This window comes from Oncorhynchus kisutch, unplaced genomic scaffold (genome assembly GCF_002021735.2).
Source record: "Oncorhynchus kisutch isolate 150728-3 unplaced genomic scaffold, Okis_V2 Okis07a-Okis12b_hom, whole genome shotgun sequence".
Lineage (NCBI taxonomy): Eukaryota > Metazoa > Chordata > Actinopteri > Salmoniformes > Salmonidae > Oncorhynchus > Oncorhynchus kisutch.
The window spans coordinates 13196513-13220089 of NW_022261984.1; the positions used below are offsets into that span (position 1 = coordinate 13196513).

At 44.4% G+C, this 23577-nt stretch overlaps 1 protein-coding gene across 1 annotated transcript; it reads left to right on the top strand.

The window, feature by feature from the left end:
* Positions 1-173: 173 nt before the first annotated feature.
* LOC109878772 (NACHT, LRR and PYD domains-containing protein 12-like) lies at positions 174-19879 on the top strand. Its single transcript, XM_031814750.1, has 19 exons — positions 174-308; positions 556-722; positions 822-2622; positions 2706-2879; positions 2959-3132; positions 3288-3461; positions 6393-6566; positions 8698-8744; positions 8881-9439; positions 9729-9928; positions 10547-10584; positions 11992-12056; positions 12189-12403; positions 12592-12851; positions 13669-13803; positions 13910-14042; positions 14145-14174; positions 17048-17330; positions 18698-19879. The coding sequence occupies exons 1-19, from the start codon at positions 193-195 to the stop codon at positions 18702-18704; spliced, it is 4752 nt and encodes a 1583-aa protein (XP_031670610.1). The 5' UTR covers positions 174-192; the 3' UTR covers positions 18705-19879.
* Positions 19880-23577: the final 3698 nt, after the last annotated feature.

Below are 23577 nucleotides of genomic sequence, written 5' to 3' on the forward strand. Positions count from 1 at the left end.
AAATATTGACTGTTCTGTTATTTCTTATTGTAGCTGAGTGAGCTGTGACTTACATCTAAAATGAGTCTCTCTGGGGAGAGAGAGGAGGAGACCACTGCCTCTAAAATGAGTCTCTCTGGGGAGAGAGAGGAGACCACTGCCTCTAAAATGAGTCTCTCTGGGGAGAGAGAGGAGGAGACCACTGCCTCTAAAATGAGTCTCTCTGGGGAGAGAGAGGGGGGGACCACTGCCTCTAAAATGAGTCTCTCTGGGGAGAGAGAGGAGGGGACCACTGCCTCTAAAATGACTCAAGACACCAGTTCTAAGAGGTAAGAGATTAATTGCAAAATATACATTGCTCTTATGTCAAATGAATGAAAACTTTTCCCAAATTACATCAAATGTAGGCCTATATCATTTATTTAAAAGGCCAAAAATGGATTTACCAATTGCAGACTGTAGCATTATGAAGAAACATCAGGACTTCCAGAAGTTCCACTATACAGTTGTTAAAATGAAGTAGATGAGGTATTGATGTGATATTGATGAGGTGATCTGTCTCCCTGTTTTGATCAGTGTCCAGAAGCCCAGAGCAGTGTCACCTACAACCAGCCTGCTATCAATGAAGAGTGATCAGCCACCTGCTTTCAGCCAGGAACCATTACCAGATGACAATAAGGAAGTGGAGAGTTTGGACAGTGTGGATGTATTAAAGATCACACACAACCTTCTGGACAGAAGAAGTAAGACTGTGTTTCATACAATATTACAAAGAACGGTACAAAGGCCCTAATAAAACACACATTAACTTATGAGTCCCAACTCTCATTGTTTTCCTACAGGTCAAACTCTGCTGACAGTCCAACAAGACATTAAGGCTAAACTGAAACACAAGTATCAACACATATCTGAAGGAATTGGACTCCATGGAAACCAAAGTCTGTTAAAGGACATCTACACAGAGCTCTACATCACAGAGGGTGGAAGTGGAGGGCTCAATAATGAACATGAGGTTAGACAGATAGAGATGGCATCCAAAAAACAAACCACACAAGAGACATCAATCAAATGCAACGACATCTTCAAGACGTTACCTGTACAAGACAAACCTATCAGAACTGTGCTGACCAAAGGAATCGCAGGCATTGGAAAAACAGTCTCTGTGCAGAAGGTCATCCTTGACTGGGCAGAGGGAAAAGCAAATCAGGACGTTCTTTTCATGTTTCCTCTTCCTTTCCGTGATCTGAACCTGAAAAAGGACCAATACAGTCTGATGCAACTTCTTTCACACTACTTCCCAGAGCTGAAAGAGATTGACAGCATTGAAGATGGTGAAACCAAAACTGTTTTCATTTTTGATGGTCTGGATGAGTGTCGACTTCCTCTAGACTTCAAAAACAATGAGAAGTGCTGTGATGTCACGAAGCCAACCTCAGTGGACGTGCTGCTGACAAACCTCATCAAGGGGAATCTGCTTCCCTCTGCTCTCCTCTGGATAACCACACGGCCTGCAGCAGCCAATCAGATCTCTCCTGAGTGTGTTGACCAGGTGACAGAGGTACGAGGGTTCAATGATCCACAGAAGGAGGAGTACTTCAGGAAGAAAATCACAGATCAGAATCTGACCAATGAAATCATCAAACACATGAAGACATCAAGGAGCCTCCACATCATGTGCCACATGCCAGTGTTCTGTTGGATATCAGCCACTGTCCTTGAGATGATGCTGAACGAGGCAGAGAAGGATGAAGTCCCCAAAACTCTGACACAGATGTACTCACACTTCATGCTCATCCAAATCATTGTGAAGAACAGGAAGTACAACAAAGCCACAGAGACAAGCCCAAAGGAACTGTCTCAGTCAGACAAAGAGATGATCCTGAAACTGGCAAAGCTGGCTTTCCAACAGCTGCAGAAGGGCAACCTGATCTTCTATGAGGAGGACCTGAGAGAGTGTGGCCTTGACGTCACAGAGGCATCAGAGTACTCAGCATTGTGTACAGAGATCTTTAAAGAAGAATCTGGGCTGTACCAAGACAAGGTCTACAGCTTTGTGCATCTGAGCATTCAGGAGTTTCTAGCAGCAGTGCATGCTTTAGAATCATGTCTGGGCAAGAAGGAAAATGTTTTCTCCCCTACTAGTGATGGTGAAGAGAAGGAGTCAATCCAGTTGTCTGACTTACACAGGAGAGCAGTGGACCAGGCTTTGAAGAGTAAGAATGGACACCTGGACCTGTTCCTCCGCTTCCTTCTGGGTCTCTCACTGGAGTCCAATCAGAATCTGTTACGAGGCCTTCTGACACAGACAGGAAGTACCACACGGAGCAATAAGAAAACAGTTGAGAGAACAGTCAGGTACCTTTCAGACATCATCGAGGAGGAATCCTCACCAGAAAGGATCATCAACTTGTTCCACTGCCTGAATGAACTTGGTTCCAACTCTCTAGTTGAAGACATGCAGACCTCCCTACGATCAGGAACTCTTTCAGAAACAAGACTAAAACCTGACCAATGTTCAGCCCTGGCCTACCTGTTACTGATGTCAGAGGAGGTGCTGGAGGAGTTTGACCTGAAGACATACAACACAACAGAGGAAGGTTATCAGAGGTTGCTGCCGGTAGTGAGAACCTGCAAGAGAGCACTGTAAGTTAGGTTATTGAGTTGATGTTTACAGTATCATTATAATGAAGCATTTGTATATCTAACAGATTATCTCCTCTCTCCAGACTGGATCACTGTGAACTCACATATAAATCCTGTGAGACTCTGGCCTCAGCTCTGCAGACACCAAACTCCCCCATGAGAGAACTGGACCTCAGCTTCAATGACCTGGGAGACAGAGGAGTGGAGCTGCTCTGTTTTGGAGTAACCAGTCCACTCTGCAACATACAGACACTAGTGTGAATTAAATATCTTCAGTATGAGTTATTATGTGGATGTTTTAAACATGTGTTAATCATGTGATCTTCTGCCCTCTAGTCTAGGTCAGTGTGGTCTGACAGAGGGTTGCTGTTCAGATCTGACCTCAGTCCTGAGTTCACCCAACTCACAACTGAAACAACTGGAGCTGAGAGACAATAACCTGCAGGACTCAGGAGTTACACTGCTGTCTGCTGGACTGGAGGATCCAGACTGTAAACTACACACACTGGGGTAAGTACAGCAGTTTCAATCAGGTCGGTACTGAGCTGAGTTACACTGCTGTCTGCTGGACTGGAGGATCCAGACTGTAAACTACACACACTGAGGTGCGTGTGTATGTGTGTGTGTGTTGCTAGTGTTCAAGTTTGTCCTCTACTCCCCTCTAGTCTTGGTCAGTGTGGTCTGACAGAGGGTTGCTGTTCAGATCTGGCCTCAGTCCTGAGTTCACCCAACTCACAACTGAAACAACTGGAGCTGAGAGACAATGACCTGCAGGACTCAGGAGTTACACTGCTGTCTGCTGGACTGGAGGATCCAGACTGTAAACTACACACACTGGGGTAAGTACAGCTGTTTCAGTCAGGTCGGTACTGAGCTTGGTAAAACAGGAGACACTGTAGTCCCATCTGATGATACCCCCGGACATTGCTCCAGTGCCTTTTTCCGTTCACCTTCACACTCCTGGGCCAGACTACACTCAATCATATGACCCACTGAAGAGTCTTCAGTAAAGACTTAAAGGTTGAGACCGAGTTTGCATCTCTCACATGGGTAGGCAGACCATTCCATAAAAATTGAGCTCTATAGGAGAAAGCCCTGCCTCCAGCTGTTTGCTTAGAAATTCTAGGGACAATTAGGAGGCCTGCGTCTTGTGACCGTAGCGTATGTGTAGGTATGTACGGCAGGACCAAATCAGAGAGATAGATAGGAGCATGCCCATGTAATGCTTTGTAGGTTAGCAGTGGAGTAATATGATCACATTTTTGGGTTCTAGTCAGAATACTAGCAGCCGTATTTAGCACTAACTAAAGTTGATTTAGTGCTTTATCCGGGTAGCCGGAAAGTAGAGCATTGCAGTAGTCTAACCTAGAAGTGAACAGAAGATCTCGTTGTTTCTTGGGACCTAGAACAAGCATCTCTGTTTTGTCCAAGTTTAGAAGTAGAACATTTGCCGCCATCCACTTCCTTATGTCTGAAACACAGGCTTCCAGGGAGGGCAATTTTGGGGATTCACCATGTTTCATTGAAATGTACAGCTGTGTGTCATCCGCATAGCAGTGAAAGTTAACATTATGTTTTCGAATTACATCCCCAAGAGGTAAAAATATATAGTGAAAACAATAGTGGTCCTAAAACGGAACCTTGAGATTTACAGTTGACTTGTCAGAAGACAAACCATTCACAGAGACAAACTGATATCTTTCCGACAGATAAGATCTAAACTAGGCCAGAACTTGTCCGTGTAGACCAATTTGGGCAAGTATTGACTATATACATCTGCACATTCAAGATATGAAGCTATACTGATCTCTCCAAAAGAATGTGTGATCGATGGTATCAAAAGCAGCACTAAGGTCTAGGAGCACGAGGACAGATGCAGAGCCTCGGTCTGATGCCATTAAAAGGTAATTTACTGCCTTCACAAGTGCAGTCTCAGTGCTATGATGGGGTCTAAAACCAGACTGAAGCATTTCGTATACATTGTTTGTCTTCAGGAAGGCAGTGAATTGCGGCGCAACAGCTTTTTCTAAAATTTTTGAGAGGAATTGGAGATTCGATATAGGCCGATTAGTTTTTTAATATTTTCTGGGTCAAGGTTGGGCTTTTTCAAGAGAGACTTTATTACTGCCACTTTTAGTGAGTTTCGTACACATCCGAGCTGTTAATTATGTTCAACATAGGAGGACAACTGAGCTTTGGAGGAATACGCAGATTTAAAGAGGAGTCCGTATTTTGATTTCTAATGATCATGATCTTTTCCTCAAAGAAGTTCATGAATTTATCACTGCTGAAGTGAAAGCCATCCATCGAAGGAGAGGCGGCCAAAGAAAGAATTGGTTTTGGGGGTGACTAGAGAGATATACCTGCTGGAGCGTGTGCTACAGGTGGGAGATGCTATGGTGATCAGCGAGCTGAGATAAGGGGGGACTTTACCTAGCAGGGTCTTGTAGATGACATGGAGCCAGTGGGTTTGGCGACGAGTATGAAGCGAGGGCCAGCCAACGAGAGCGTACAGGTCGCAATGGTGGGTAGTATATGGGGCTTTGGTGATAAAACGGATTGCACTGTGATAGACTGCATCCAATTTGTTGAGTAGGGTATTGGAGGCTATTTTGTAAATGACATCGCCAAAGTCGAGGATTGGTAGGATGGTCAGTTTTACAAGGGTATGTTTGGCAGCATGAGTGAAGGATGCTTTGTTGCGAAACAGGAAGCCAATTCTAGATTTAACTTTGGATTGGAGATGTTTGATATGGGTCTGGAAGGAGAGTTTACAGTCTAACCAGACACCTAAGTATTTGTAGTTGTCCACGTATTCTAAGTCAGAGCCGTCCAGAGTAGTGATGTTGGACAGGCGGGTAGGTGCAGGTAGCGATCGGTTGAAGAGCATGCATTTAGTTTTACTTGTATTTAAGAGCAATTGGAGGAAGTCCAAAGTGAAAGCCATCCTCTCTTGGGGAATGCTGCTTTTTAGTTCGCTTTGCGACAGTATCAAAAATAAATATGTTGTGTGTCTCTTGTCGTGGAAATATCGGTTCAAATATGACGCAATCAAGAACTTTGTGAAAATCAATAGACTTTTAATACAAAAGTATCGCAAGCCGGAGTGGTCCGCGGGAACACACCCTTTTTCAGAGCACTCGCTCTGATTTTATACACACACACAACATATCAACATATGAGTTCATCCTACATGCAAATGAAGTTACATCCCAATCCGTGCGTCCTGCTTGTTTAGCCCAATAACGCCCATATCTGCTTTCCTTCAGATTATAATGATGACAAGACCCTTGCTTTGTCCCTGCACTCAGCTCAATGCGTTCTTCTGTATGTGTGTTATCTAGGGTCAGCAGACTATGTGTCTCCTCTGTTTTTAGCGTGCTCAGCTATACTAAAAATACTATACATTCCTCTATTTTCTAGGCTTGCTTTGTCCCTGCATTTAGCTTAATGCATTCTTTATCTTGGATCAGCAGACTATGTGTCTCCCCTGTCATTCCTTCAGCATCTCCATGTCCTAAGAATATGTGAGTTATGTCTATACTCCATCAGTTGGTCATTTGGCTGACCCCCTCCTTTGTATATCCCTATGACCTTTGTATGTCCAGCTGTCCTGGCGCCTGTGTGTCTCCTCTAGTTCTCCTCTCCTATACAATAGACAATGCATTTTACCAGAATGGCAAATGCACTCTATAAGTGTATCTCTCTCTTGTGTTACAGTATTTATGTTTCTCCATATATGTACATAATTTCTCCCATACTCTCTGCAGGCTGTCTGGCTGTCTGGTCACAGAGGAGGGCTGTGCTGCTCTGTCTTCAGCTCTGAGGTCAAACCCCTCCCACCTGAAAGAGCTGGACCTGAGCTACAATCACCCAGGAGACTCTGCAGGGGGACTGCTTTCAGCTGCTCTGATGGATCCCACATATAAACTGATGAAGCTGAAGTAAGTCAGAATAGATGTCCTAATAGTGTGAGCAGCAGTTGTGTCATATGTACAGTCATGGCCAAAAGTTTTGAGAATGACACAAATATTAATTTTCACAAAGTCTGCTGCTTCAGTGTCTTTAGATATTTTTGTCAGATGTTACTATGGAATACTGAAGTATAATTACAAGCATTTCATAGGTGTCAAAGGCTTTTATTGACAATAACATGAAGTTGATGCAAAGAGTCAATATTTGCAGTATTGACCCTTCTTTTTCAAGACCTCTGCAATCCGCCCTGGCATGCTGTCAATTAACTTCTGTGCCACATCCTGACTGATGGCAGCCCATTCTTGCATAATCAATGCTTGGAGTTTGTCAGAATTTGTGGGGTTTTGTTTGTCCACCCGCCTCTTGAGGATTGACCACAAGTTCTCAATGGGATTAAGGTCTGGGGAGTTTCCTGGCCATGGACCCAAAATATCAATGTTTTGTTCCCCAAGCCACTTAGTTATCACTTTTGCCTTATGGCAAGGTGCTCCATCAGGCTGGAAAAGGCATTGTTTGTCACCAAACTGTTCCTGGATGGTTGGGGGAAATTTCTCTCAGAGAATGTATTGGTACCATTCTTTATTCATGGCTGTGTTCTTAGGCAAAATTGTGAGTGAGCCCACTCCCTTGGCTGAGAAGCAACCCCACACATGAATGGTCTCAGGATGCTTTACTGTTGGCATAACACAGGACTGATGGTAGAGCTCACCTTGTCTTCTCCGGAAAAGCTTTTTTTCCAGATGTCCCAAACAATCGGAAAGGGGATTCATCAGAGAAAATGACTTTACCCCAGTCCTCAGCAGTCCAATCCCTTTACCTTTTGCAGAATATCAGTCTGTCCCTGATGTTTTTCCTAAAGAGAAGTGGCTTCTTTGCTGCCCTTATTGACACCAGGCCATCCTCCAAAAGTCTTCACCTCACTGTGCGTGCAGATGCATTCACACCTGCCTGCTGCCCTATCTGAGCAAGCTCTGTACTGGTGGTGCCCCGATCCCGCAGCTGAATGAACTTTAGGAGAAGGTCCTGGCGCTTGCTGAACTTTCTTGGGCGCCCTGAAGCCTTCTTCACAACAATTGAACCGCTCTCCTTGAAGTTCTTGATGATCCGATAAATGGTTGATTTAGGTGCAATCTTACTGGCAGCAATATCCTTGCCTGTGAAGCCCTTTTTGTGCAATGCAATGATGACGGCACGTGTTTCCTTGCAGGTAACCATGGTTGACAGAGGAAGAACTGTGATTCCAAGCACCAACCTACTTTTGAAGCTTCCAGTCTGTTATTTGAACTCAATCAGCATGACAGAGTGATCTCCAGCCTTGTCCTCGTCAACACTCACACCTGTGTTAATGAGAGAATCACTGACATGATGTCAGGTGGTCCTTTTGTGGCAGCGCTGAAATGCAGTGGAAATGTTTTTTTCGGGATTCAGTTCACTTGCATGGCAAAGAGGGGCTTTGCAATTAATTGCAATTCATCTGATCACTCTTCATAACATTCTGAAGTATATGCAAATTGCCATCATACAAACTGAGGTAGCAGACTTTGTGAAAATTTATATTTGTGTCATTCTCAAAACTTTTGGCCACAACTGTAGTGTAGTAGGTTTAGTAACATGAGGACATGATGATAGAATTAAGAGGAAGTCTACCCAGCAGGCAGAGAACTCCAATACAGCATACATCATCACCACATGAATACTCTTCTTCTGCAGCTCTGATATCCTGTTGTAATTGTACCCCGTTCTGTATGCAGCAGGTAGGATAGAATACCTGTATGTCTCTAGTAATGAACTGTACTCCGTTCTGTATGCAGTAGGTAGGATAGAATACCTGTATGTCTCTAGTAATGAATTGTACTATGTTCTGTATGCAGTAGGGATGATAGAATACCTGTATGTCTCTAGTAATGAATTGTACTCCGTTCTGTATGCAGTAGGTAGGATAGAATACCTGTATGTCTCTAGTAATGAATTGTACTCTGTTCTGTATGCAGTAGGTAGGATAGTAATGAACTGGGATAGTGCACCAGAACACAACAATATGGTTTAAATGTTGACTGCTTTATTAGGTCTTTGTCAGTCAATAACCTGATTCTCCTACAGTGTGGATCATGGTGGAGAGTGCAGGCTGATATCAGGGCTGAGGAAATGTAAGTCTCTTCAATCCTAATTAACTGCATATTCAGCACTATAGTAACATATTAACTAATCAATACTTGTTCTATAACTACAGAACAACATTTTATATGACGATGTGGTTTGATTAAGCTCTCATTTTGTCTACAGATGCCTGTCATCTCACCCTGGACCCAAATACAGCAAACCCACACCTGATACTGTCTGAGGGGAACAGGAAGGTGACACGGGTGGTGGAGGACCAGCATTATGAAGACCATCCAGACAGATTTGATTGTCTTCTCCAAGTTCTCTGCAGAGAAGGCTTATCTGGGTGTCGGTATTACTGGGAGGTGGAGATGGATGGTACCGGGGCTGTCATTGGTGTGGTGTACAAAGGAATGAAGAGGAAGGGAAGGGGGGTTGACAGTGACATTGGAGGCAATAAGAAGTCCTGGTGTTTATACTGCTCTCATAGTGGTTATTGCTTTTACCATCCTGGAGTCTGTTGCAGATCCATCCCTGGTCCTGTTTCTAACAGAGTTGGAGTGTATCTGGACTGGTCAGCTGGTACTTTGTCCTTATATAGTGTGTCCTCCTCTGGTACACTGACACACCTTTACACAGAACACACCACATTCACTGAACCCCTCTATCCTGGGTTTGGTGTTTCCTCCTCCTCAGTGACCTCAGTGACCCTGCGTCAGATAGATGACCAACACACTCAAAGGTGGGTGTTTTAATGTGTTCTGTTGGACCTACAGACAGTTAGATTAGTAGTAGTGGTGTGTTTTAATGGGTTCTGTTGGACCTACAGACAGTTAGATTAGTAGTAGTGGTGTGTTTTAATGTGTTCTGTTGGACCTACAGACAGTTAGATTAGTAGTAGTGGTGTGTTCTGTTGGACCTACAGACAGTTAGATTAGTAGTAGTGGTGTGTTTTAATGTGTTCTGTTGGACCTACAGACAGTTAGATTAGTAGTAGTGGTTTGTTTTCATGTGTTTTGTTGGACCTACAGAAATAGAACTACAGACCATGGCGGAGAGAGTTGTATCAAGCCTGGACCTGAGGACACCAGAGACCATGGTGGAGAGAGTTGTATCAAGCCTGGACCTGAGGACACCAGAGACCATGGTGGAGAGAGTTGTATCAAGCCTGGACCTGAGGACACCAGAGACCATGGTGGAGAGTGTTGGATCAAGCCTGGACCTGAGAAATGTGAGTTAACTGATAATAGTTTTTTAACTCAAAATAGTTTTAAAGCGTTCATTATAGTTTAGTCCCAGACAAGGAACACAATTGAGATCTATTTGGTCAAAACAAACTTAAAGGTAGAGTCAGCGATATGACGTAGATGCACAAAGTTAACAGCATAGTGGGTCAATTTCTACAACTAAGAGCGTTGGAACGCTAAACTTCTCTGTTTTGTTTCCGTGGCGAACACTCTGTAAGAGAGGGAAGAGAACCCACGCACATGGCAGATACTGTGTGAGAGAGAAGTTGGGCATCTTGCTCATCACAATATCTGTGGTTCTGCTGGTACAACCTACATTTATCTGACTCTACCAGTAAGCTCTCATCCTAGGATCTACCAGAAATCAGGTCCCCAACATCTACAAAACTTGGACCAGAACGATGTTGATTCCTGCTTCTACAAACATTAATTAATATAACACTAATGTCAGATTAGGGTATGTTAACAATGAGTGTACATTCTGAGACAGTTGATCACTAAAGATCACTTATATTCATTTTTATAACAAGTCTATTTAATAATTATTAATTCATTATTACATGAGATTGTCCATTTTAAATAACAACTACTTTTGCCTTCAGTGATTCCTCAGAGCTGTAAGACTTGTGACCATGTTAAGGTAAGTCATAATGTCAATTCTTACTTTTACATACCTGCAGGGGTCAGGAACAGTGTGTGTCTCAAAGCCAGGTGTGTACTGACCAACCATTCATACTGGGATATAGGCAGTCCTGTGTTCTGCTTTGTAATATAAACACAGTCTCAAAGCCAGGTGTGTACTGACCAACCATTCATACTGGGATATAGACAGTCCTGTGTTCTGCTTTAGTAATATAAACACAGTCTCAAAGCCAGGTGTGTACTGACCAACCATTCATACTGGGATATAGACAGTCCTGTGTTCTGCTTGTATATGTTGTGTCTTTACTATCATTAAATGAAGACTTTAAGTTTTTATCAAAGATTCTCTGTAATTAGTATTACGAGATTAAACTGATTAATCATGTAACTGTAATTAACTAGGAAGTCAGGGCACCAAGGAAAATATTCAGAATTCAAAGTTATAATTTTCCTAATATAACTTTTCAGATATTTTATATCTGATCAATTAGTCTTCGAATGAATGAATGATTTATTTGACCTCACTTTAGTCTCATTCCAAACGTCATAAAATTGTTGGTTATCTGCACAAACCCAGTCTTCACTATGAGTCATCCATACATCAATTGTCTTAAATCATTTATTTACTAACTAAGTAATTCACAGAAATGCATAAACAAACAGTTGATCGTTACAAGGAAATGATAACGGAGTTTGTGGGATAAACCGTCATTGCGGCTTGTTGTAGAAAAGGGAAGTGGGGATCGACTGAGATAAGACAACACACAGTTGATAATTATAGAATGGATAGTTCAGAGTGACATTCATTCATTTTGTTATAGAATGGATGTTTTGCGGTTGTCGTTCTTCGCGTTCAATGATACCGAATTCCTAGCTGCAGACTAGTAATTAACATCAAAGACTTGTTCTTATTCTGTCGGTATCGATAGTCTAATAGTTTAACCACGTGGGATGGTTAAAAGATTCAGCAGTCTGGTCTCAAACCTTGGCCCTCTCGTTATCGAGGAAAGCTGGTCTGCAACCTTTGTCCTCTCATAATGGAGAGAAACATGGTCTGGTGATAAATTAGTTGTAGGAGGCAGGGAGAGGGGGATGGGGCTTGCTGTACCCAAAGAGGGCAACGTCATGTCATAGTCATGCAGGATTTTAGCTGTTGTCATCTTTATTCATTGAACAGTGTAATCAATATATCACCAGCATTCCATGTAACATTGAATAAATACATTAGATCAGATACTTTGGTATAATTGGCCAGTTTCCCAGACACAGATTAAGTCTAGTCCTGGACCTTAAAGAACGTTCTATTGAAACTTCCAATGAGCATGCTTTAAATCCAGCACTAGACTCAATCTGTGTCCAGGAAACAGGCCCCATATGTATTACTGACATGCTTGTCCTTGTTCAGGACTCCACACACTGGCTTCAGATTGAACCCTTGACTTCCACTGTCCAGGGAGTGACAATGTTCAGGTAAAATAACTACTTTTAACATTTCATTCCACTTGCTAGTGTATTTCCCCATTACCTTTGGGAATAGTCTTCTAATCCAACCTCTCCATTTGACCATTGACCCTCTCTACCACATCTTGTTGTTGCCCTCAGCCACAGGACACCCAAAGGGAGTTATGAGTGCACAGTGTCTGGGCTCCGCTGGCTGTGTGAGAGAGATGTAATTCTGAAGTATCACTTCAGGAACTGGGAACCCTACAGTCAACTTCTGAAAGACATGCAGTACACACAAGGTGGTCCATTGCTGGACATCACTATGGAGTTAGGTGAACTGGAGGAAGTTCATCTGCCACACTTTGTCTGTTTAGGTAAAACCATATAGAAATAGTATTCAGAAAGACATTTCCATGTAACTGAGTTTCACTTCCTCAATTAATGAATAAACTATTCTGGGAGTTTGAGTTTACTGTGATCTGGTACTGCATATTCTTTGTGTTTTAGTTGGATGAATAATTCAATATTTCTCTTTCTGTCTCCTTTGTATTGTGTTGTTCAGGGACCAACCCTTCCCTGAGGAATGAGATGAAGATTCTTCATGTAGAGGAACATGGAGTGTCTTTAGAGGAAGTGCATGAGGTCACCAGATTCCATGCTAAGATTCTCCATCCCAAGTTCTCAGCTATCTCTGTTATACTGAGCTATATCTTTTCTTGGATCGTAGATGTCCACTGTGATGTGGTCCTCTACATGGCAGTAAAAAAGTCAACATTAATTTCAAGGCTGTACCTGCTCCTCAGAAACTCCAGTCAGAAAGAGGTGAGCCACTATCACTGAAGTGTCAACAGTATGTTGAATCTTACTGAAGGAAAGCTGATAGTTTGTTGAAAATCTCTAGATTACAAAGACAACATGCAGCTCTGTGACAAATCTATTTCTGTCTCGTTCATTTGAAGAGCCAGTAGACAGCACACATCCCTCTGGTCGGAGGAGAACCCAATGCCCCTGGGCAGTGAAGGGGACATTGCCCCTGGGCAGTGAAGGGGACATTGCCCCTGAGCAGTGAAGGGGACATTGCCCCTGGGCAGTAAAGGGGACATTGCCCCTGGGCAGTGAAGGGGACATTGCCCCTGGGCAGTAAAGGGGACATTGCCCCTGGGCAGTGAAGGGGACATTGCCCCTGGGCAGTAAAGGGGACATTGCCCCTGGGCAGTGAAGGGGACATTGCCCCTGGGCAGTGAAGGGGACATTTCCCTGTGTAGGGTGCTGTATTTCAGATGGGACATTAAATGGGTGTCCTCTCCATGGTCACTAAAGATCCCATGGTACTTATCGTAAGAGTAGGTGTGTTAACCCGGTATCCTGGCTAAACTTCCAATCTGACCCTCATACCATCATGGCTACCTAATCATCCTCAGCTTCCAATTGGCTCATTTATCCCCTCTCCCTCTCCCCTGTAACTAGTCCCCAGGTCGTTGCTGTAAAAGAGAATCTCTTCTCAGTCAACTTATCTGATAAAATAATGGTAAATAAATAACGATAGTGTTGACAAAAATGGATTTCCCAGTGAGCTGCATGTTGTCTGAATTATGAGACTACATTGTTGTGACTGACTACTACATCTCTCATTTTGTAGGCTGTTCGGGAACGGGAGAAAGATCAGGTGTCCCAAGGATATTCAGAATTTCTCCTGTCAAGTCCAAACGGGCCCTTAAAGATGAACACTTGGTTTGCACTCAAGAATCCCCGCTCCACTTCCATCTATCCAGAGGTGCAGTTTTATCAGGCTGAGGACATGAATCTGTCATATTGTATATGAATTACTGGAATATCATTCTCTCTCTCTCTCTCGTGTTGCACCATATGGCCTCCTACAGAAGATTCAGCTGTTACCTGCAAACACCACACCAAACTGTTGTAAGATGATAATGGGAAACACAGGGGTGGACATTGAGATGGAGTTAATCGGGGATGATGAGAGGACAGTATGGAAATCAGTGGTATCAAAAGGTAAGTAATACTGTACATGAACAGTATGTCAATCATCAATGTCCTTTTCTAACAGATGCTGTTAAAAGTGTTTTATGATATTTTCTCTTGTTTGTCTTTCAGATGAATACAGCAAAGACTCTCATCCAACACGTAAGTTTGTCTTTGTGGATGAGGTCACAGAGCTCACGTCTCTTCAAGTCGTGATGAAGGACACTGTTGAAGGTCTTCATGAGTCTTGTTCAGTGGGGGGATGAAGGTCTCCGTGAGTCTTGTTCAGTGGGGTGATGAAGGTCTTCATGAGTCTTGTTCAGTGGGGTGATGAAGGTCTTCATGAGTCTTGTTCAGTGGGGTGATGAAGGTCTTTGTGAGTCTTGTTCAGTGGGGTGATGAAGGTCTTCGTTAGTCGTGTTCAGTGGGGTGATGAAGGTCTTCGTGAGTCTTGTTCAATGGGGTGATGAAGGTCTTCGTGAGTCTTGTTCAGTGGGGTGATGAACGTCTTGTTCAGTGGGGTGATGAAGGTCTTCGTGAGTCTTGTTCAGTGGGGTGATGAAGGTCTTCGTGAGTCTTGTTCAGTGGGGTGATGAAGGTCTTCGTGAGTCTTGGTCAGTGGGGTGATGAAGGTCTTCATGAGTCTTGTTCAGTGGGGTGATGAAGGTCTTGTTCAGTGGGGTGATGAAGGTCTTTGTGAGTCTTGTTCAGTGGAGTGATGAAGGTCTTTGTGAGTCTTGTTCAGTGGGGTGATGAAGGTCTTCGTGAGTCTTGTTCAGTGGGGTGATGAAGGTCTTCGTGAGTCTTGTTCAGTGGGGTGATGAAGATCTTCGTGAGTCTTGTTCAGTGGGGTGATGAAGGTCTTCGTGAGTCACGTTCAGTGGGGTGATGAAGGTCTTCATGAGTCACGTTCAGTGGGGTGATGAAGGTCTTCATGAGTCTTGTTCAGTGGGGTGGATGACGGTCTTCATGAGTCGTGTTCAGTGGGGTGATGACGGTCTTCATGAGTCACGTTCAGTGGGGTGATGAAGAACTTCATGAGTCACGTTCAGTGGGGTGATGAAGGACTTCATGAGTCACGTTCAGTGGGGTGATGAAGGACTTCATGAGTCTTGTTCAGTGGGGTGATGAAGGTCTTCACGAGTCTTGTTCAGTGCGGGGGATGACGGTCTTCACGAGTCGTGTTCAGTGGGGTGATGAAGGTCTTCATGAGTCGTGTTCAGTGGGGTGATGAAGGTCTTCATGAGTCGTGTTCAGTGGGGTGATGAAGGTCTTCATGAGTCGTGTTCAGTGGGGTGATGAAGGTCTTCATGAGTCTTGTTCAGTGGGGTGATGAAGGTCTTCATGAGTCGTGTTCAGTGGGGTGATGAAGGTCTTCATGAGTCTTGTTCAGTGGGGTGATGAAGGTCTTCATGAGTCTTGTTCAGTGGGGTGATGAAGGTCTTCATGAGTCTTGTTCAGTGGGGTGATGAAGGTCTTCATGAGTCTTGTTCAGTGGGGTGAAATGATATAGAACATTCAGACAGAAATACAGAGTGTTTCAAAAGTATCTGCATCACGTTTTATTGTGTTACAAATTGGGAGAAAAGGGGATTTAATTGTAATTTCTTGGTCAACAATCTACACAAAGTACACTAATGTCAAAGAATATATATATATATATTTAGATAGAAATTAAGTACGTAAAATAGTGTTTCCATAAGTATTCAGCCCCCTGAGTCAATACTGAGAAACACCTTTGGCAGTGATTACAGGTGGGGGTCATCTTGGGTAAGTCTCTAAGAGTCATTACAGCTGGGAGTCTTCTTGGGTACGTCTCTAAGAGTCATTACAGGTGGGAGTCTTCTTGGGTAAGTCTCTAAGAGTCATTACAGCTGGGAGTCTTCTTGGGTAAGTCTCTAAGAGTCATTAAAGCTGGGAGTCTTCTTGGGTAAGTCTCTAAGAGTCATTACAGCTGGGAGTCTTCTTGGGTAAGTCTCTAAGAGTCATTACAGCGGTGAGTCTTCTTGGGTAAGTCTCTAAGAGCTTTACACACCTGGATTGTACAATATTAGCCCATTATTATTTTCATAATTCTTTAAGCTCTGTCAAGATGTTGAGGATCATGTCTAGACAGCCATTTTCAAGTCTTGCCATAGATTTTCAAGCCGATTTAAGTGTAACTCGGCCACTTAGGAACATTCACTGTCTTCTTGGTATGAAACTCCAGTGTAGACTTGGCCTTGTGCTATAGGTTATTATCCTGCTGAAAAGTGAAATCATCTCCCTGTGTCTGGTGGAAAGCAGACTGAACTAGGTTTTCCTCTAGGATTTTGTCTGTTCTTAGCTCTGTTCTGTTTCTTTTCATCCTGAAAAACTCCCCAGTATTTGCTGATGTCAAGCATACCCATACCATGAAGCAGTCACCACCATGCTTGAAAATAAGGAGGCAGTTACTCAATGTGTTGGATTTGCCCCAAATATTAGTGATAGTGTAGGCTTTGCATTTAGGCCAAAAAGTGTATTCCTTTGTAGACATTGTTTACAGTATTACTTTAGTAACTTGTTGCATATATTTGTATTTTTCTTTTCACTCTGTCATTTAAGTCGTTATTGCGGAGTCACTACAATGTTGTTGATCCATCCTCAGTTTTCTCCTGTATGGGGGACAGGTCCACTTTGGCATTACAGAGTATTTTCAGTAGATAGTTGACGAAACATTACAGTTAAATCCATTTTAATCCCACTATGTAACACAATAGAGAAATCCAAGGGGTATGAAGACTTTTGCAAGGCTCTGTATGTTATGTAGAATAGACAGTCGTGTCAGCCAGGGTCGGCGTCAATTCCAAATAAATCAATTTTCAATGAGTAATAGGTAGACCATTTATTTTTTATTTTGTATTGACTGACTTGAATATGAATTAACCACAACCCTGGAGTCAGCTCTATACAATAAATGACTATCAGAGGAATGGTAACTGGAGAGACTGTTAGATGGAGAAATAGCTGCTGTTCACCCTAAAGACATATTCATTTATTTCACCCCCCTTCAGCATTAACACTCCCTGGGATTCCTGCTGAGGAGTTTCTTCAGAAACACAGGGCTGAACTCATTCAGGGAGTCAAAAACCCAAAGCCAATAGCAGATGTTCTGCGGTCAAAGTACATGATTGGTGAAGAAGAGTACTCCAGAATAACAGCTGAAACAACTGAACAGGAGCGAATGAGAGAACTACTGAATGCAGTCCTCCCTAAAGGACCAGAAGTGATGGGAGCTTGTCTCAAAGCTCTCAGTGAACATGAACACCATCTTGTTAAGTACTTGAGTGAATCTAGGTAACACAGCTTTCTTCTCTCCCTCCCTTGAATATGCGGGAATGTTTTAAATATAGGTGAAATACAAACACAGCTACTGTCATGACTTTTGGTTGTATATCGTGGCCGAGTTGCCGTTTATGTGCAAAGGATTAGCATTTCAATGAACAGAATTATCAACTGTGTGTAGTGAATCCATTTGGTCTTTTCCCGCTCTTTTCCTGTCCCCACCCCTTTCCTTTGTCTACCAAGCCGTCATACCGGTTTAGCCCACTAGGGACTTTTCTATCAATGCATTGTTAGTAACCAATATCTACTGTTTGTTATGTATTTCTGTGATTATTTAGTTAGTTAGTAAATAAATAAGCCAATTTGTATATTGCTGATTCATTATGGAAACTAGGGTTTGAGCAGATAACCAAACATTTTTACAACGTTTGGAATGAGACTAACGAAGGTAACAATTAATCATCGTTAATAGAAGATTATAATTGATCAGATATTAAAATATTTGAAGAGTTATATTCGGGAAATTATAACAATGTAAATCTCAACATTTTTCCGTGGTGCCCCGACATCCTAGTTCATTCATGTTTACATGATTAGTCCAGGTTTAATTATTACGTGATTAAACAACTGATTTGATAGAAATAAGCCTTCACATTTAATGATCGTCCAGACACGACACTAACCAGATCATTGGTCATTATCCCATCATTATCTCAGGTGTATCATAGGACCATCATCCCATCATTATCTCAGGTGTATCATAGGACCATCATCACATCATTATCTCAGGTGTATCATAGGACCATCATCCCATCATTATCTCAGGTGTATCATAGGACCATCATTATCTCAGGTGTATCATAGGACCATCATCCCATCATTATCTCAGGTGTATCATAGGACCATCATCCCATCATTATCTCAGGTGTATCATAGGACCATCATCACATCATTATCTCAGGTGTATCATAGGACCATCATCCCATCATTATCTCAGGTGTATCATAGGACCATAATCACATCATTATCTCAGGTGTATCATAGGACCATCATCACATCATTATCTCAGGTGTATCATAGGACCATCATCACATCATTATCTCAGGTGTATCATAGGACCATCATCCCACCATTATCTCAGGTGTATCATAGGACCATCATCACATCATTATCTCAGGTGTATCATAGGACCATTATCTCATCATTATCTCAGGTGTATCATAGGACCATCATCACATCATTATCTCAGGTGTATCATAGGACCATCATCTCATTATCATAGGACCATCATCTCATCATCTCAGGTGTATCTCACTCCTCATTCTTCTCCATACTTTCTGATCTCTCTCTTCTCTTCTCCTCCATCCTCTGTTTTGTAGCACCTAATCTGAAGATGCTGAGGCCTGTCTCCTAGTCTGTGGACAAAGACACTTCTCCACCTAATCTGAAGATGCTGAGGCCTGTCTTCCTAGTCGGTGGACAAAGACCCTAAGTCAAACGGGGCAGCGGATATGAGGGTTTAAGTCAGACTGCTCATAACAGCGCCACCTATAGGCCAATCGGCGCCATTATTTTTTTAACAAAGTTACTCCAGTTTCTGTGTGCCAAATTAGAAAAAGAGTAATCAATTTATGCTCGAGTGAAAACAATCCAAGAATAACAATAGGGGTTCTATTTTAACAAATATTTCTACTATTTTCAGAACCAGAATTATGGGCCCAGTAGGTGGCGGTGGTGCTAAGGGGATGAATACATTATTTGGAGGTGTGAGGAGGACTTGGCCAATCAACTCAGTTCACTGGCCAATCAACTCAGTTCACTGGCCAATCAACTCAGTTCATGGCTTAATACTGTATGCCGTTGTCTCACGTTCTACAGGGCTCCCGAGTGGAGCAGAGGTCTAAGGTGTCACTACAGAACCTGGTTCGATTCCAGGCTGTATCACAACCAGGCCGTGATTGGATGTTCCATAGGGTGACGCACAATTGGCCCGAGTGTCGTCCAGGTTAGGATTTGGCCGGGTTAGGCCGTCATAGTAAAATAAGAATTTGTTCTTAACTGACTTGCCTAGTTAAATAAAGGTTCAATCAATCAAATCAAATATAAACGGCATTTGTGTTGTCATCAACTCCAATCAATTCGGCTGGGGGCATGGAATATTCTCATCCTAGTCCATACATTGTGGATTGATACTACAGTTTATTAAATATAATAGGCTACAACACCAGTAAAAAACAACCATATTGACAGTCAACATTGTTGAAATTTGCTTCAATGAGTACAGGCCTTTGTCTTTATGTACCAAGTTTAGTTGTGTTTCCACTTGACACTGCAGAAATATGTATTGTTCATTTTTAGGTATTGCTATTGGTTGGTTCAAGTCACATGTCAATAAGGTGTTATGCCATTGGTCATGCTGTCAGATGGGGGAAGATAACGGAGGTAAATGTCTTCCCAGTCTGATATTGACATGCCAACGAATCTGCAGCCATCAACGACAACGAGCATGGTCATCTGATGTGCTTCCTGTCTGTGGAGAATAAAATACAGATCAACTGGCAGCTACTTTTCATTATTACACAATGCAAAGAGAGACTATGATCACATCTGTCACATTGACACATCACACCTCAAGTATAAAATACTAGGCTCCTGTAAAACTGCATTGCAATGTGTGAGGCACATTCTCAATAAGCAAGAATACAGCCTAGGTCTACCGTTGATATGGAGTCATACAGGGCCTTCGGAAAGTATTCAGACCCCTTGACTTTTCCCACATTTTGTTACGTAACAGCCATATTCTAAACTGGATTACATTGTTTCCCCCCCTCATCAATCTACACACAATACCTCATAATGACATCACAATACCCCATAAATGACATCACAATACCCCATAATGAAAAAGCAAAAATAGGTTTTTAGAATTTTGGGCAAAATAATTTGGGGTATGATCCAAGGCTGTGTTGCAGCCGGCCGGGAGCTCCAAAGGGCGGTGTAGGTTAGGAGAATTAACATAGTAGGTTAGGAGAATTAACATATCAGGTTAGGAGAATTAACATAGTAGGTTAGGAGAATTAACATATCAGGTTAGGAGAATTAACATATCAGGTTAGGAGAATTAACATAGTAGGTTAGGAGAATTATCATATCGGGTTAGGAGAATTAACATATCAGGTTAGGAGAATTAACATATCAGGTAAGGAGAATTAACATAGTAGGTTAGGAGAATTAACATAGTAGGTTAGGAGAATTAACATATCAGGTAAGGAGAATTAACATAGTAGGTTAGGAGAATTAACATATCAGGTCACCCCTCCCACCTCAGACATTGTCACCCCTCCCACCTCAGGTATTGTCACCCCTCCCACCTCAGGTATTGTCCACCCCCTCCCACCTCAGGTATTGTCACCCCTCCCACCTCAGATATTGTCACCCCTCCCACCTCAGGTATGTTACCACCTCCCACCTCATATTGTCACCCCTCCCACCTCAGATATTGTCACCCCTCCCACCTCATATTGTCACCCCTCCCACCTCAGGTATTGTCACCCTTCCCACCTCAGGTATTGTCACCCCTCCCACCTCAGATATTGTCACCCCTCCCACCTCAGGTATTGTCACCCCTCCCACCTCAGGTATTGTCACCCCCCTCCCACCTCAGGTATTGTCACCCCTCCCACCTCAGATAGTGTCACCCTCCCACCTCAGATAGTGTCACCCCCTCCCACCTCAGGTATTGTCACCCCCTCCCACCTCATATTGTCACCCCTCCCACCTCAGGTATTGTCACCCCTCCCACCTCAGGTATTGTCACCCCTCCCACCTCAGGTATTGTCACCCCTCCCACCTCAGGTATTGTCACCCTCCCACCTCAGGTATTGTCACCCCTCCCACCTCAGGTATTGTCACCCCTCCCACCTCAGGTATTGTCACCCCCACCTCCCACCCCCCACCTCAGATATTGTCACCCCTCCCACCTCAGACATTGTCACCCTCCCACCTCAGGTATTGTCACCCCTCCCACCTCAGGTATTGTCACCCTCCACCTCAGGTATTGTCACCCCTCCCACCTCAGGTATTGTCACCCCTCCCACCTCAGGTATGTGTCACCCCTTCCCACCTCATATTGTCACCCCTCCCACCTCATATTGTCACCCCTCCCACCTCATATTGTCACCCCTCCCACCTCATTGTCACCCCTCCCACCTCATATTGTCACCCCTCCCACCTCAGACATTGTCACCCCTCCCACCTCAGATATTGTCACCCCTCCCACCTCAGGTATTGTCCACCCCTCCCACCTCAGGTATTGTCACCCCTCCCACCTCAGGTATGTCACCCCTCCCACATCAGGTATTGTCACCCCTCCCACATCAGGTATTGTCACCCCTCCCACCTCAGGTATTGTCACCCCCTCCCACACTCAGGTATTTGTCACCCCTCCCACCTCAGGTATTTTAACCCCTCCCACCTCAGGTATTGTCACCCCTCCACCTCAGATATTGTCACCCCTTCCACCTCAGGTATTGTTACCCCTCCCACCTCAGATATTGTCACCCCTCCCACCTCATATTGTCACCCCTCCCACCTCAGATATTGTCACCCCTCCCACCTCAGATATTGTCACCCCTCCCACCTCAGGTATTGTCACCCCCTCCCACCTCAGGTACTTGTCACCCCTCCCACCTCAGATAGTGTCACCCTCCCACCTCAGATAGTGTCACCCCTCCCACCTCAGATAGTGTCAACCCCTCCCACCTCAGGTATTGTCACCCCTCCCACCTCGGTATTGTCACCCCTCCCACCTCAGGTATTGTCACCCCTCCCACCTCAGGTATTGTCACCCCTCCCACCCTCAGATAGTGTCACCCCTCCCACCTCAGATAGTGTCACCCCTCCCACCTCAGGTATTGTCACCCCTCCCACCTCATATTGTCACCCCTCCCACCTCAGGTATTGTCACCCCTCCCACCTCAGGTATTGTCACCCCTCCCACCTCAGGTATTGTCACCCCTCCCACCTCAGGTATTGTCACCCCTCCCACCTCAGGTATTGTCACCCCTCCCACCTCAGGTATTGTCACCCCTCCCACCTCAGGTATTGTCACCCCTCCCACCTCAGGTATTGTCACCCCTCCCACCTCAGGTATTGTCACCCCTTCCACCTCAGGTATTGTCACCCCTCCCACCTCAGGTATTGTCACCCCTTCCACCTCAGGTATTGTCACCCCTCCCACCTCAGGTATTGTCACCCCTCCCACCTCAGGTATTGTCACCCCTCCACCTCAGATATTGTCACCCCTCCCACCTCAGGTATTGTTACCCCTCCCACCTCATATTGTCACCCCTCCCACCTCAGATATTGTCACCCCTCCCACCTCATATTGTCACCCCTCCCACCTCAGGTATTGTCACCCTTCCCACCTCAGGTATTGTCACCCCTCCCACCTCAGGTATTGTCACCCCCTCCCACCTCAGGTATTGTCACCCCTCCCACCTCAGATAGTGTCACCCCTCCCACCTCAGATAGTGTCACCCCTCCCACCTCAGGTATTGTCACCCCTCCCACCTCATATTGTCACCCCTCCCACCTCAGGTATTGTCACCCCTCCCACCTCAGGTATTGTCACCCCTCCCACCTCAGGTATTGTCACCCCTCCCACCTCAGGTATTGTCACCCCTCCCACCTCAGATATTGTCACCCTCCCACCTCAGGTATTGTCACCCCTCCCACCTCAGGTATTGTCACCCCTCCACCTCAGATAGTGTCACCCCTCCCACCTCAGATAGTGTCACCCCTCCCACCTCAGGTATTGTCACCCCCTCCCACCTCATATTGTCACCCCTCCCACCTCAGGTATTGTCACCCCTCCCACCTCAGGTATTGTCACCCCTCCCACCTCAGGTATTGTCACCCCCTCCCACCTCAGGTATTGTCACCCCTCCCACCTCAGGTATTGTTACCCCTCCCACCTCAGGTATTGTCACCCCTCCCACCTCATATTGTCACCCCTCCCACCTCATATTGTCACCCCTCCCACCTCATATTGTCACCCCTCCCACCTCATTGTCACCCCTCCCACCTCATATTGTCACCCCTCCCACCTCAGACATTGTCACCCCTCCCACCTCAGACATTGTCACCCCTCCCACCTCAGGTATTGTCACCCCTCCCACCTCAGGTATTGTCACCCCTCCCACCTCAGGTATTGTCACCCCTCCCACCTCAGATATTGTCACCCCTCCCACCTCAGGTA

Bases quoted from the DNA above. Each gene is read 5' to 3' on its own strand.
- LOC109878772 (XM_031814750.1), top strand. From the start codon at position 193: ATGAGTCTCTCTGGGGAGAGAGAGGGGGGGACCACTGCCTCTAAAATG. The intron at 3,462-6,392 runs GTAAGTACAGCT...TACTCTCTGCAG, and splicing joins TGTAAACTACACACACTGGG to GCTGTCTGGCTGTCTGGTCA. The intron at 9,929-10,546 runs GTGAGTTAACTG...TTTTGCCTTCAG, and splicing joins CAAGCCTGGACCTGAGAAAT to TGATTCCTCAGAGCTGTAAG.